Below are 15,918 nucleotides of genomic sequence, written 5' to 3'. Positions count from 1 at the left end.
TTCGAATAGTAATAGGTTTGTTTTATTCCACGTGTATGATGGATGCGCAGCATGTGCACGCAGTGACTGAGGAGGCCAGAATAGGGCTTCAAATCTCCTGGAACTATAGTTACAGGAAGCTGTGGGGTACCACGTGGGTGCTGGGAACCGGACTCTGCTCTTCTGCAGAAGCAGCAAGTGCTCTGAAGCGCTGAGCCATCTCTCCAACCCAGCAGTGTGATTTCTTGACATCTGGGAAGGAAGTACAGAGCAGTAAAACCGTGGGCTGTGCCGGGATCTGAGAACCGGCGCTCTTACTCTCAACCAATCAAGGAGTGAAGCGCCATCAGCTGATAGGTGGTTGCCATGGCTACTGGTACTTCCGCTGGCCCTGTGGCGACGGGCTCTCTCGACCCGGACCAATCACGGAGTACCCATCACCGATTGGTGGTTGCCATGGTTGCGGGCGTTCAGCTTGGCAACATGGCGTCGGCTGGACAGCAAAGGCCGCTGATTTTTCTCCTCCCCTCTATTCTGGGCCCGTGAGGCAGACGCGGCTCCTGGGATGGGCTCTTTGGCGCCCGTCGGCCTCCTGTGGGGACTCTTCCTGATTCAGGGCATCCTGAGACCGCTGCTCGGGGATCCGGGTGTGTATGGCGGGGGCATGTTTGGCCTGCATGGCTCATGCTCAGGGAATCTGGCTCTTAAAGGGCCAGACATGGGGCTCCTAGGATCCTGGAAGCCAGAGCCACAGAAAAAGCCAGCACGCGCACCCCAGGCCCAGGTTCTGCACCGGTTAATCCCTTCCCGCACCCTTCCTTCTTTCCCAGTTTTCATCCCACCTTTCATCCGAATGTCCAGTCCAGAGGTCAGCGCGTCCCTGGTCGGCGTAGTCAGCGAAGACATCACCGTGTCTCTGACTCCGTTGCAGGTCCAGGAAGGTAGGAGGCTAACTTTTGTTGGGAGTTTGGGTGGTGCCCATAGAGCTGCTGCCTTCAGCTGAGCGGGAGCGCGGGAAGAAAGGCGTGTTGTAGACAAAGAGGTCCCGTGCAGAGAGCTTGAAATAAAAGTTGCTGACCAGCCAGGCATGGGTAGCACACGCCTTTAATTAATCCCTGCACTGAGGATGCAGAGGCAGGTGGACATGTGAGTTCCAGGCCAGCCTGGTCTACATAGTGAAGTGTTGTTGTTTTGTTTTGTTTTCTGGTTTTTTGAGACAAGGTTTCTCTTGTGTGTAGCCTTGGCTGTCCTGGACTCCCTTTGTAGACCGGGCTGGCCTCGAACTCACAGAGATCCGCCTGCCCCCTACCTCTGCCTCCCGAGTGCTGGGACTAAAGATGTGTGCCATCACCGCCCTGCTGTTTTGTTTTAAGAAAGCGGCCAGCATTCATTGAGCTAGCTCCTGCGAGATTTCTACCCAGCACCTCAGGGTTCTCATAAGAACAGTAGAGTTTTTTTTATCCCGTTTGACAAATGAAAAGAACACTAGCTTGGCCGGTCTCCTGCAGCTTGTCCCACCTTGGGACTCTCTACTGTCCTGATGTCTTGCATTCTCACTGCTCCCTTAGGAGTGTTGCCAGTTCCTACCTGTGTTCTCAACAATGAAACGGGAGATTGGAATGTGACCGTGAGTCCCGGAGCGGTAAGGCCTGAAGCAAAAGCTGCAGTGTGCATAGAGGCCCCCTGCTCCAGCTTTGTGCAGGGCTGTGCACGTGCACGTGTGAGTGTGTGTATCTCAGTTCCGGTGCACGTGCATGTGTGAGTGTGTGTAGCTCAGTTACCATGACCAAAAGTCAGGCTGGGGAGGAAAGGGTTTATTGGGCTTACAATTCTACATTGCTGTTCATTATCAGAGGAAGTCAGGGCAGGAACCTGGAGGCAGGAGCTGATGCAGGGGCCATTGAGGGAGTGTCTAGTGGACACGGTGTGCATTTGAGAGGTTAACAAACGAGAGAGACTGTGCCTTAGGGATGGCACAGTTTCCCAGCTCAAAGCCATCCTGAGAGGCACTGGGGACTCTTCCCTAGTGTGCATGTGTAGTCTTCTGCTTCAAGGAAGATACGGACACTGGGTTCATATACTGGACCAGTGTTTAGCCTTCTCTAAGTGTCTAAAAGTTGTTTGCTTTGGAGATGAGGTAATGGGGGAGGGGCGCCAGAAAGCTGTTGTTCTTGCAGAGGACGCAGGGCTGATTGCCAGCGCCCCTCACTGCGTTCTGTAACTTCATTCAGTACCAGGGTCTATTCCCAAAGTGTTGAGTTAATGTTTTTTTTTTTTTTTTTCTATATCCGCTCCAGCTCCCAAATAACGAGACAGAGACCTGTTACATTTATAATAAGCTTTAAAGCACTATAGCTGGGCAGGCTCTCATCCACTCTGACCTGTGTCTATGTTAGCCTGGCCTACTGCCCAGCCACATGCCCCATTACCTGTCCTCTAGTCCCACCCTGGCCACTCCTGCTCCATCCTGGTCCTCATGCTTACATCCCCATGGCCACCTCCTCATGGCCCAGGTATCTCACCTCCTGCCTCCCGCCCTCCACCTCGGACGCCCTCACTGGGATTGCAAGTCTTGCCTTAACTCTCCTGCCGCTGTAGGCTGTTCAGCTCTTTATTGACTAATCAGAGATGTTGGAGAGCAATTTTTACACAACATGGAGACGGGAGATTCTTCAGTAGCAATGACAGTACCAGAATCTGTTAGCATTCAGCTCCCTGCCATGTTCATCAATGAACAGTATACAGAGACACGCCTTAACACACTGTGAATGCAGGGCACCTCTACACAAGTGCCCTCCTCTATGGGTGTTAGGGACACCAATGGTACAGAGCCACACACACACACACACAACACACACAGGGAGAACACCCCCATACACTATAAAACATCTATTTTTATGTTTATAAAGTGGGGAGGTGGGGCTGGATATGGTGGTGCGTATCTTTAGTCCCAGCACTCTGCTTTACATAGTAAGTTTAATGCCAGCCAGAGATAACACAGTGAGACCTGTCTCAAAAAAAGAAGGGGGCGGGGGAAAGTGGCTTGGCTATGGCTACAGCATGGCGAGTTAAGTGCTGACCCACTTGCATTTCCCAGCGCGGACACCTGAGGCCTGCAAAGCCATGGGTGCCGCAACTCTGGAGCCACCACAGGAAGAGAAGCTTAGCACCCAGAGAGGCCTAATGGACAAGCTCCCCAGCAGGTGGTAACAGAAGTAAATCCAGCTGGGACGCAGGTGTTGTAAGGTGATACAAAGCTGTCGCTTTGACCCAGTTCACGTGCCCTCCCGGGGTTTTGTCAGCAGAGCAAACTGCACACACACACACACACACACACACACACACACAATGAATAAGTAAGTGTGTAAATATCAAAAGTAATTGTTTAAAAAAAAGGCTCCAGAGCTTGGGTACCACAAGTTCGTTGAAAGCGAAGGGAATGCGTCCCTCTCTGTGTGCAATTCTCCTTTTGTAAAATGGACCGTCTTGTCTACAGCTCTTTGGTAAAAAAGAGCTGTGCTCGTTTACAGTGTTTTCCGTTACTTGTCCTCATCTTTACAGAGGCTCACTGTGAGCCCCTTTAAAGGCACAGCCATGTTTTCCTTTCAGAACGTGCTGGAAGTGATCGTCAGGTGGAAGAGGGGTCTGGACCGGTGTTCCTCAAGTGAGACAGCCTCCTTCTCAGAGCCCCCGTGCATCGTGCAGACCCTGCTAGTGTCAGCATCCCACAATGGATCCTGCTTAGCACATCTGCTCATTCAGGTGGAGATTTTCCCCAACACGTCTGCGACCCACAATGCATCAGGCAAGTGACGTCTGTGGTCAAAGCATTCCTGTCAGTCTCTATCTGAAGTGTGTGCAGCGTGTGCAGTATACTAGATATGCCTCTTTTTTTTTCAGTTTTGTTTTCTGTCTTTTTTTTTTTTAAGTTTTTTTTTTCAAGATTTCTTTATTTATTACATATACAGTGTTCTGCCTGCATACCAGAAGAGGGAACCAGATCTCATTATAGATGGTTGTGAGCCACCAAGCGCTTGCTGGGAATTGAACTCAGGACCTCTGGAAGAACAGACGGTGCTCTTAACTGCTGAGCCATCTCTCCAGCCCTTGTTCTGTTTTTTTTTGAGACAGGGTTTCACTTTGTAGCCCTAGTTGGTGTATGTGTGTGTGCATGCGTGAGCACATGCGCATCGTGCGTGTGCAGGACCCAAAGAGGCCAGAAGAGGGCATCAAAGCCCCAGTGCCTGTAGTTACATGCGGTTATGAGCCGCTGTGTGGGGAATGTGAGTTGAACTCAGGTCCTCTGCAAGTGCAGCAAGTGGTCTTACCATTGAGACACCTCTCCGGTGACCTAGACTCAGCCCGTGAGTCTCTCTTGCCTTCCTAAATAGACTATATTGGGGGAGGTGGGGAGGGGTTTTTTGCTTGTTTTTGAATTTTTACTCTGTATTATTTTTTTTTGTATTGTTTTATTTAGTTAACATCTTCCCCAGGTGTGGTGGCGCATGCCTTTAATTCCAGCACTGGGGAGGTAGAGGCCGGCGGATCGCTGTGAGCTCGAGGCCAGCCTGTTCCACATAGTGAGCCCCATAACAGCCAGAGCTATATAGTGAGACCCTATTTCAGACACCCACCCCTCTTAATTATCTGGCTTTCCTGATGCACCTTTTGCAAACCCCTTTAAGTCCTTTTGGGGAGAAGGCAGACTTGGTTTCCATGTATGGATACCTGTGGCTTCGCCTTAAGAGAAAATACATGGGGAGCTTGAGAGATGGCTCAGAGGTTAAGAGCACTGGCTGCTCTTCCAACGGTCCTGAGTTCAATCCCCAGCAACCACATAGTGGCTCACAACCGTCTATAATGAGATCTAGTGCCCTCTTCTGGGGTGCAGGTGTACATGCAAGCAGAACACTGTATACATAATAAATAAAAATTTAAATAATATTAATAAAAAAAAAAAAAGAAAATACATGAATAAAAAGTAACAGAGGCAGCCCACCTTTCTCTGTGCGGACTAAGAAAGGTGCAACTGTTCCTTTCTCTTCCCTTCTGCCATTCGGCTGCGGGCCGGAGCCTAAGCAAGCTTTCTCTGCTCCTTTCTTCTTCACTCTTTCTCGAATGCTCCCCCTCCCTCATGCGGCTGCTTGTCCTGTCACGTGGCTGACCTCTGTGCCTCACTCAGATGGTGTGGCTCTTTCTCCCTCTTAAGCTCTCACCTATGAACCTATAATAAACTTCTCTCTAAAACTCAAAAAAAAAAAAAAGGGGGGGGGCGAGCATGGCTGCAGCCCATGTGGTAGAGTACCTGCCTAGCACGCACAAGGCTATGGGTTCAGTTCCCAGCAATGCAGAATACTGATCAAAGTAGCGCTTGGCTGTAGTCCCAGCACTGGGAGACAGAGGCAGGAGGATCAGGAAATCCAGTGTCATTCTTGGTTACATAATAAGTTTGAGGATAGCTGGGCGGTGTGGCATTCGCCTTTAATCTCAACATACAGGAAGCAGGCGGATCTCTTGACTTCCAGGCCAGCCTGGTCTACAGAGTGAGTTCCAGGACAGCCAAGGCTACACAGAAGAAAAAAAAATTTGAGGACTGAGGTACATAAGATGATGTCTCCAAAAAAGAAACAACCACCACCACAAAAGGCACGGGGGCTAGCTTGCTGTAAGTGCTACCACCATGGTTCTCCTGTCTGCTACAGACTCCGGCATCTCTTGCCTGTGTAGCTCTTACTGGCCTTGATCTTACTAGGTAGCCAAGGTTAGCCTCCAATTCCAAATCATCCCACCTCAGCCTACTTCAAGCTAGGATTATGGACGCGCACCACCATGCCCTAATTAAAAAAAAAATGTATTTATTAAGTATACTTTGTTTCGCTTGCATGTATGCCTCCAGGCCAGAAGAGGGCACCAGATCTCATTATAGATGGTTGTCAGCCACTATGTTTTGCTGGGAATTGAACTCAAGACCTTGGGAAGAGCTGGTAGTGCTCTGAACCATCTCTCCAGCCCCCATGCCCTAATTTCACTTGGTATTTTGAGACAGAGATTCACATAGCCATAGCCCAGGCAGACCTGGAGCTCACCGTGTACCCTAGGCTAGCCTGAGCACCTGACTCTCGAGTCCTCCGTGCCCAGCTCAGAATTTTAAAAAATATTTATTTATTTATTATTTATACATATTCTGCTTGCATGTGTGCCTGCATACCAGAAGAGGGCACCAGATCTCATTGTAGATGATTGTGAGCCACCGTGTGGTTGCTGGGAATTGAACTCAGGACCTTTGGAAGAACAGACAGTGCTCTTAACCACTGAGCTATCTCTCCAGCCCCTTTCTTTTAATTACTTTTTTTTTTTCTGGTTTATCAAGACAAGGTTTCTCTGTGTAGCCTTGGCTGTCCTGGACTCACTCTGTAGACCAGGCTGGCCTCGAACTCACAGCGGTCCGCCTGCCTCTGCCTCCCGAGTGCTGGGATTTAGGCATGCACCACCACGCCCGGCCAGCTCAGAATTTTTGAAAGGAAGGGGAAAACAATGTTTTTTAATGCTTAAAATGCAAGACAAACCAAGAGGATCGTCCGTGGATCCTTCTGAGAGCTCCGAGGGAAAAACAAGGAGGATGGAAACTCCCTGCAGGAGGTCCTCATGGCAGCCATGGTCCAGAGACACGCCTTGGCAGTGTTTGTCTCTGTGGGCCGCAGAGAGGCTCAGTGATGGAGAGTGTGCACCCAGATGCAGGTCCCAGTTCCCGCATCAGGCGGCTCGCAGATGTGAACTCCAGCTTCCTGTGTGGTCTCCACCAACACCCGCACTCACAAACAGGACAGGACAGGACACATGATTCAAAATCAGTTTCTAAAGTGTTTTCCTTGGGGAAAAAAAATCTGCTCGGGTGTACTTAGGAGGTGTTCTGGAACACCCACCTATAGAAATACTGTGGCAGTTTAGAGTGCCATGATGGTCTAACAGACCTACTGAGACAAATATCCAAACCAGGAAGAGGGAAGGACAGACAGACAGCAGGTGTGCAGTGAGTGCAGACACACTGAAGTGGGCAAGCAGTGGAGGAGAGACACTGCCACATACCTCTAACAGCGGCTAACAGTGGGAAAGGCGCTTCAGTTGGCTTCCATAGCACAGAGAAAGGCCTATCCTCCATCAGCATGGCCACACAGCAGCTTGACCCTTACTGTCCAAACCTGGTGTGGCCAGTTCTTGTTCTTCTTGTTCTCCTCCTCCTTCTCCTAAGATTTACTTATTCATTATTTATACAGTGCTCGCCCACATGTGCCTGCAGGCCAGAAGAGGACACCAGATCTCATTATAGATGGTTGTGAGCTATCATGTGGTTGCTGGGAATTGAACACACAACCCTTGGAAGAACAGACAGTGCTCTTAATCTCTGAGCCATCTCTCCAGCCTCTTCCTCCTCCTCCTCTCCTCTTCTTCCCATCCTCCTTTTTTCTTTTCATCCTCCTCCTCTTCCTCTTTCTCATTTTTCAGTTTTTCAAGACAGGGTTTCTCTGTATAGCCTTGGCTGTTTTGGAACTTGCTTTGTAGACCAGGCTGGCCTTGAACTCACAGAGATCAGTCTGCCTCTGCCTCCCGAGTGCTGAGATTAAAGGTGTGCGCCACCAGGCCCAGCTGGCCTCTGGCCTCTGGCCTCTGTGTGCTATATGGAGTCTGTGAGGAGCTTTTCTCAGTGGATGCTTCAGCTCATGTCCTTCAGGGTAGCTGATTGCATGTGCATCTCTGTGAGTTCCAGGACAACCAGGGCCATAAGGTGTGAGACCTTGAGTCAGACTCCCCACCACACCACAAACTGAGGTGAAGTAAAACACCCGGCGCCAGGCTCTGCGTCCACACACGTGCATGTACACACACACACACACACACACACACACACACACACACACACACACACGCATGTACGCATATGCACAAATTGTGCAGCCTCCTTTGTGAATTCAAAAAAGACACTTGTGGAATTGTTGTGCAGCTGACCTTTTCCTGCCATGCATACTTTTCAGAGAACGTGACTGCCATTCCTAACCAAGTCTACCAGCCCCTGGGTCCCTGCCCTTGCGACTTGACAGCCAAGGCCTGTGACATCCGCTGCTGCTGTGACCAGGTGAGCCCTGTCTGTGTACCAGGCTGTCTGAGAGCATATCAGAAACCCCAGCCGTAGCCCCAGCTGCTTTTGGATGGGTGACAACAGAGATTATTTTTAATTTTGCAGATCATTTTTGTCTTTTTAGATAAAGTCACATTTGGGAAATCCATAGGTAGAGAATGATTTTAATCTTATTTTAAAATTTTAATTAAATTTATTTGTTTGTGTGTGTGGTATAGAGGTCTCCACCCCCTCTCTCTGTCTGTCTGTGTGTGTGTGTGTGTGTGTGTGTGTGTGTGTGTGTCTGTGTGTGTGTTTGTGTGTGTGTGTGTGTGTGTGTGTGTGTGTGTGTGTGTTTTGCTTATGCCACAGCACACATGTGGAGGTCAGAGGACGATTTGTGGGAGGTTTCAGGAACAAACCTCAAGTTGTCATGGCAGCAAATACCTTACATGCTGAACCGCATTGCCAGCCCTTGTTTGTTTATTTAGTGACAAGGTCTCACTGTGTAGTCTAGGCTAGCCTCAAACTTAAGGTAGTCCTCCAGCCGCAGCTTTCCTGAGTGCCAGGATTGTAGGCACAAGCCACCACGCCCGGCCCTAATACACATCTTAACATCTTAGATTTAAGAGCAGTGAGAAACACAGCCATGGGTACCCAGTGTCCCATTTTCGCAGGAATGTGATCATATATGGTTGACATGTTTTGCTTCTCCCACTGGGAAGATGAAATGTTTTCCTATTGTTTCTATTCATTCGTTCTGAGAGTCTCACCTTGGTTAGCCTGGAACTCGATGTGTAGACCAGGCTGTCTTCGAACTCACAGTGATCTGCCTGTTTCTGCCTCCCGAGTGCTGGGATTATAGGACTGTTGCTATTGCTTTGAGGCGGGGTCTTGCTGTCCGGCCCTGGCTGGCTAGGTGCTCGCTATGTGTGCGTGACACACTCGGAGCCATGACAACCGTTCTTCCTTAAGTCTGTCTGTAGAAGGCTAATGCACAGACAGCTGTGTTCTTCATTGGTTTTGCTTTGAGGTAGGGTCTCATGTAGCTATGGGTGACTCTGAACCCCTGAACCTCCTGTTCCCACCTCCCAGGCGCCGGAATGACAGATGTATGATACCATATTGAGCAAAACAAAACCAAAAGCCCTTAGAGATGTGTAACGTCCAATCTTAATGTGTTGGAAGGTAACTTTACAATACTGGGGAGGTGGAGGCAAGGAGATCAGGGGTTACAAGTCAGCCTTAGCAACTGCACAGGTCAGAGGGTAGCCTGGGGTACACAAGACCCTCAAAAACCAAAAGAAAGCAAACACAGAAGAAATGGTTGTCAGGGGAGCCGTCTGCAGTGGCTGTTTTTAGTCATTAACTGCACCACCCTCAGTATACTTATATAAACAGGATGGCTCGAGTCAGCAGGTGACATGTCGCATGCCAGGCTATACCCAGTCTGTCACTGACAGGAACTTTACTTCTTTCTCTAACTGCCCTTGGAGCTGGTTGTGTTGTCTACTGCAGTAGCCGCTGCTGTTTCAGCTGAGTGTGGTGCCTCAGGCCGGCAAGCCTCCTCGTTCAGGGAAGGCTAAGACCGAGCATCACCGTGAGCTTGGAGCCAGCCTGATCTACATACTGAGACTCTCTCTCATAACAAAAGAACAGGGCCAAATGTGGTGGCGCACACGTAAGCATGCAGGCGAAACACCCATACATAGAACAGAAACTACACATCTTCTTTAAAGAAAAACAGTAGGCAGCGCAGGGCTACACAGCCAGTTCTAGTCAGGGTTACTCAGTGAGACCCTGTCTCAAAGTACCAAAGAGACCAAAAGACAATAAGTAGCCAGGCGTGGTGGTGCACCCAGGAAGCAGAGGCAGGTGGATCGCTGTGAGTTTGAGGCCAGCCAGGTCTACAGAGTGAATTTTCCAGCCCAGGAGACCTTGTCTCAAACTGAATAAGGAAGCAAACCAAACATACCAAATATATTTTGTGTCAATGGCAGCTTCAGATAACCCCAACATATGCTATATGCACAGTTTTAATTTTGTTTTTGAGGTACTGGTGACTGGTGATTGGATGTAGGCCTCACACACCCTTGCCTACCACTGAGTAAAGGCCTTCTCTGTGCTTTTTTAAAAAGCTGAGACAGAATCTTGCTAAGTTTCCCAAGCTGGTCTTGAACCTCTGATTCTCACGATCCATCCTCCTGAGTAGCTGAGATTACACACTGGGCTCTCGTCCTGGCTTTGATGATGCATCTGCGTTCCTAGTGAAGCTCACTCCCTTGAAGGCTGAACGTTTGCAACTGGAACCTCCCTGGGGAGTTACCTCAGGAACTCTGTAAAAGTGTGTGTGTGTGCACATGCGTGTGTGAGTGTGAGAGAGTGTGTGTGATTGCTCATATGTGCACGTACTTGTGGAAGCCGGAGGGCAGTACCTTAGGCACCATGCACCTTTTTTTACTTTATTTTTTGGAGACAGGGCCTCTCCCTGAACCTGCTGCTGGCAGAGTATACTAGCCTTCTGTCTAGTGAGCCCCAGGGATTGTCCTATTTCTGTCTCCCCAGCACTGGAATAATAATAATATTGTTGTTGTTGTTATTGTTATTATTATTATTATTTTAAGACAGTTTCTCTGTGTAGCCTTGGCTGTCCTGGACTCACTCTGTAGACCAGGCTGGCCTTGAACTCACAGAGATCTGCCTGCCTCTGCCTCCCAAATGCTGGGATTAAAGGCGTGTGCCACCATGCCCGGCCCAGCACTGGAATTATAATCACGGACCACCACATCTGGCCTCTCTATGTAGGTTCTCGAGATGGAACTCAGGTCCGTTCTACTGGCTGAGCCATCTCCATAGCCCCAAGGAGCTCCTCTTCACTTTGGGAGGAGACAGAGATATGTTTCTCTCACTCTCCGGGTCACATGCTCGTGGCCTCACGGGAGCGCGTGCCCTTGCTAACCTTTCACCTGTTTTCAAGGACTGCCAGTTGGAGGTGAGAGAGCTGTTCCAGCAATCCTGCTTTGCTGGCGTGTTTGGAGGGGACGTCAGCCCTCCGTTCCACCATCGCTGTGGAGTTGGCCCTACTCACCAGACCCCCGACTGGTTTCCCTTCCTGTGTGTGCAGTCACCCCCCTCCACCTCACCGTTCCTTGGTCACTTCTATCACGGTGCCACGTGAGTGCCTGCTGCTGCCTTGCTCCCCAGGGTCCCCAGATCTCCTTTTACTGGGCCCTTGACTCTGGTCACATTTTTCTCTCAGTGCCATAAAGAAATCCACTCTAGGTTGTGGATAGGGAGGTCATTTCTCTGGTAGTGTCAGATAGAACTGAGGAAAAATCCTAGCAGATCCAGCCAGCCCTTGGCGATGGCTTTCCAGTGTGGAGGAAGGAGCCAAGCGACCCCCCCGGGGACTTGAACTTTCTGTGCTTTCTAGTCCGTGTATCATTGAACATTTTGGAACTGTGATCTTTGTAAATAAAAAGCAAAGCGCCAGGGTTGGTGTTGTATCCCTGCAGCCCCAGCAATCAGCAATCAGGAAGTAGAGACAGGAGGAGTTCAGTGTCAACCTTGGCTACACAGAATTTGAGGACAGCCTGGGCTATATGAGATCCCATATCAAAGCAAAAAGGAAACATTAAAGGGTGGTTTGTGTTTTGGCTGAAGTGTTACTGGTCTTTTTTTTTTTTCTTATCTGTGCTGGAGGTGGAACTTGGGCCTGTGCTGCCCCCTGCTGGCCCACTGTTCCCTGCCCCCCCCTCTCTCTGTCATGCAGGTCCCCCAGACATGACCCCGCCTTCGAAGCTCATTTGCACTTTGACCTCAAAGACTTTGCCGATGCTGGCTACAAACAGGGAGATCCGATCATGACCACGGAGGGGTATTTTACCATCCCTCAGGTAACATGTTCCGTCTCAACACGCAGATTTAATCTAGTGTTGCCTGTAACACTCTCCCCCTAAGCAGCTTATTTTCTTCCTGGGCATTAGCTATTAATAGTCTCTAGACTGAAAAGACTGACTCTTAACCCCTGTCTTTGCTAAGTCGCAGCAGGAGCATATATAGTAAACCAGAGAATCTCTGTGCAGACTCCACGGAGGCAGTGGTCAGTCCCCACTTCATTCCCTTATGGTGTTTTATGCTTCTGTGATGCTGGGGCTGGTACTGAGAGCCTGTGTGTGCCAGTGCAGGGCTCTACAGCTGAGCCACACCCCAGCCCCAGCACTTCTTGAGAAGCTATACATATGTAACTGAGTATAACATTCTGCAACGTTGAAACGTCCTTTAAGGTTAGAAAGTCTTAAGCCAGGCAGTGGTGGTGCACGCTGTTAATCCCAGCATTCAGGAGGCAGAAGCAGACAGATCTCTGTGAATTTGAGGCCAGCCTGGTCTACAGAGTGATCTCCAGGACAGCCAAGGCTACACAAAGAAAACCTTGTCTCTCAAAAGCAAAAACAAAGCTGGATGTAATGGTGCACGCCTGTAATCTCAGAACCCTGAGAAGCAGACGCAGGTGGATTGCTGTGAGTTTGAGGCCATCTTGGTCTACAAAGTGAGTCCAGGACAGCCAAGGCTACACAGAGAAACCCTGTCTCAAAAACATAAATTAAAAACCCAACTGGTGCTGGAGAGTGGTTAAGAGCACCGCCTGCTCTTAAAGGTCCTGAGTTCAATTCCCAGCAACCACATGGTGGTTCACAACCATCTGTAGTGTGATCTGATCCCCTCTTCTGGCCTACAGGTGTACATGCAGGCAGAACATTGTATACATAATAATAAAAAATAAATCTTTAAAAAAAAATAACCCAACCAACCAGTGGGCGGGGTGGTGCACGCCTTTAATCCCAGCACTCAGAGGCAGGCAGATCTCTGTGAGTTTGAGGCCAGCCTGGTCTACAAACTGAGTTCAGGACATCCAGGGCTATTAGACTGAGAAACCGTGTCTCAAAAAAACAAAAACAAAAAGCAAAACAAAAAAACCAGGAAAAATAAACCCCACCAAACAACCAAACCAAACAAAAGGTTAGAAAGTCTTATGTGAAGTATTTGTGTTTTTCTGAGTCTATCTTTAGGGAACCATGCCTGTGAGAGGAAAGCCTGGGGTGCACTACAGTTTGTCTGTTATTCCCGTGAACCAATTCCATGTGGGCTGCTGGCTTTCCCACCTCCCTCCAAAATCAGGCTGCGATTGGGGAGAGACACTGAGGTTGAATATAGGTTGTGGGCGGGGCCAGGGACTGTCCCTGGGTGTGTTCGAGAATACTTAACTGTGAGTAGCGGCTTCCGGATCCTGCCTCCCTAAACTTGGTCACCTTGAGTCCTTACTGTTAATATGTATTGTCTAGCGATAAGGGTGGACGGCATTGAGTCTCACACTGGAGCCTAGGCCGGTCCTGAATCCAGAGCAATCTTGCCTGAAGCTCCCGGTTGCAGTTTGGAGCACCACAAGCGGCAGAAAGAATGTTTCTAAGACCGGAAGAAATCGATGTACCATATTTGTTCCTCGCCCTCAGGTGTCCCTAGCTGGGCAGTGTCTACGGGATGCTCCAGTGGCCTTCCTGAGGAATTTTGACATTCTATGCACCATGGACCTGGAAGAGCACCGAGAACAAGGTGGAATTGCCCCTGAGGATGTGCGGGTCCGCACGGCGGGAGGTAGGCTGCCTTTGCGGTTGGAATGGTGTGGTTAATAGAGGAACCCTCCTTGGCCTGTGTGTCAGCCACTGGCTGAGCACTCGGTGATGGCTCAGCTGTTGGTGTGGTTGGTGTCTTCCTCTCCGCACTGGCTGTGTTCAGGCACCGAGTGACACCGCCGCCCCAGCTCTTCACGGTCCAGTTAGGTCAGATCTTTGTAATGTCGCCTGAGTGGCATTATCAGCTTTCTCTACACTACTTCTGTATATACCCCACGCTTCTGAGTAACCCCGAACCTTTTGGCGCGGGGCGGGGAAGGACTGAAGAAAGGGTAGACACACTGAGAAGCGGGGATAGGTCAAGTGGGCTTCTCTATCAGCTGCTATGATAGGCGGAATCTTAGCTGTGGGCATTAGTCGAGCTCAGGGGGACGTTGACTCGTCAGGCCCTTACAGCCACGTGGAAGCCGCAGCTGTTAGTTAGTCTTTGTACACGCAGGTGACTAGTTCATAAACACTCAGACTCCCAAAGGAAGCGTTGCCATGGTTTTTGCTATTGGTGTTGGTAATGGTTTTGCCAAGTTACCATGGGCCAGTGGATCTGAGAGTCCATGCTTATGTCAAAATACACATTGACTCCGGGCCTCATTCACCCCAGGCTTTCTCTTCTCCTTACTTGTCCTTTTCTTTTCTTTTCTTTTTTTGTTTTGTTTGGGGGATGGGATTTCAAGACAGGGTTTCTCAGTGCAGCCCTGGCTGTCCTCAGACTCACTCTGTAGACTTGGAACTCAGAGATCCTAAGCTTCTGCCTCCCAAGTGCTGGGATCAAAAGCATGTGCCACACCTCCCCCACCTCAACCCCCGCCCCATCCCTGGCTTTATCATCATCTTTTGAAAGCACATGTCTGTGCTCCCTTTGCGGGGGCAGGGAGCGACAGAGAGTATTACGCTGCTGTGTGGCTCAGCTGCATTTATCTGTCCATTTGTGGGCTAATGGCTGGCTGGCTCATTGCCACCTCTTGTTTTTGGGGACACACTTTTGTGGCATATAGTTTCATTTTCCTTGGGCACAGTCCTATGAATGGGGTTGCCATGCAGCTTACTTGGTGATTTGAGGGAGCACAGCACTGTTCCAAAGTGGCTGCTCCATGTGCGTTCCACCCGCATCTCTTCTTGCGGAGCCACAGCGCAGGTGCTGGGACTGGCTCTGGCCGTCCTCCTGTGTAGGTACAGTGAGGGGCTGGGAGCTGAGGCATCCCAGCCTGTAACAATGTAGGAGTGAGGAGTGGGGATGGGGGTATCTCATCACAGCAGCTACCACCTCCTCCTTCTTCCTCTTTCTCTTGTCTTCCTTCTCCTCCTCTTTCTTTTTCTTTTTTTGGCTTTCTTCCTTTTTTTTTGTTTTTTTTTGTTTTTTTTTTTTTTTTTTTTTTCGAGACAGGGTTTCTCTGTGTAGCCTTGGCCATCCTGGACTCACTTTGTAGACCAGGCTGGCCTCGAACTCACAGCGATCCGCCTGCCTCTGCCTCCCGAGTGCTGGGATTAAAGGCGTGCGCCACCACGCCCGGCTGGCTTTCTTCCTTTGTCCCTTCTTTAGGAGCTCATATATCCTGGGGTGACTTAAACTCACTAAGTAGATAGAGATGCCCTTGAGCTCCTGATCCTCTCTTCTGGGTGCTGGGACTGCAGGCTCGTGTCTTAAAGCCTGGCTCCTAACTGAGCTTGCTAAGCCTCCTGTGAGCAGGTGAGTGATGCCATGACAACATGTCGCTGTAGGAGTTCATTCTGTGTCATTTGTTTTAGGCCTGGTCACACCAACGGTAACCTATGAGGAAGCCGCTGACCTGGAAAGGCTCATCATCAGTCCAGGTACATCAGTGTTACATGCTCGTGCCATGTCTCCAAAACATGGGCGCTATTTCTTTTCTATTTTTTTTTTTTAATTTTTTAATTTTTGAGATAGGGTCTCACTCTGTAGCCCTGGCTGCCCTGGAACTCCCTATGTTGACCAGGCTGGCTCTGAACTGACAGAGATCCTTTTGCCTTTGCCTCCTGAGTGCTGGGATGTGCCACTATGTCTGTATTGTTTTGTATTTGTTTTGGGGTTTTTTTTTTTTCTCCCAGAGCTGAGGATCAAACCCAGGGCCTTGCACTTCCTAGGCAAGTGCTCTACCCCTGAGCTAAATCCCCAACTCC

At 49.6% G+C, this 15,918-nt stretch overlaps 1 protein-coding gene across 1 annotated transcript in view; it reads left to right on the top strand.

The window, feature by feature from the left end:
• The first annotated feature begins 488 nt into the window (after positions 1-488).
• Tctn2 (tectonic family member 2) overlaps positions 489-15,918 on the top strand; it is a 30,019-nt gene continuing 14,589 nt past the window's right edge. Inside the window, exons 1-9 of the mRNA XM_051161445.1 lie at positions 489-626; positions 810-920; positions 1,548-1,621; positions 3,589-3,784; positions 8,010-8,110; positions 11,070-11,266; positions 11,865-11,988; positions 13,603-13,744; positions 15,526-15,591. Of these exons, the coding sequence (XP_051017402.1) occupies positions 545-626; positions 810-920; positions 1,548-1,621; positions 3,589-3,784; positions 8,010-8,110; positions 11,070-11,266; positions 11,865-11,988; positions 13,603-13,744; positions 15,526-15,591 (1,093 nt within the window). The 5' untranslated portion in view covers positions 489-544. The remainder of the gene's footprint in view (positions 627-809; positions 921-1,547; positions 1,622-3,588; positions 3,785-8,009; positions 8,111-11,069; positions 11,267-11,864; positions 11,989-13,602; positions 13,745-15,525; positions 15,592-15,918) is intronic.

The sequence above is a fragment of the Acomys russatus genome, chromosome 19 (genome assembly GCF_903995435.1).
Source record: "Acomys russatus chromosome 19, mAcoRus1.1, whole genome shotgun sequence".
Taxonomy (NCBI): Eukaryota; Metazoa; Chordata; class Mammalia; order Rodentia; family Muridae; genus Acomys; species Acomys russatus.
The sequence above is the reverse complement of the archived record's forward strand: the minus strand, read 5'-3'. Positions and strand labels throughout refer to the sequence as shown.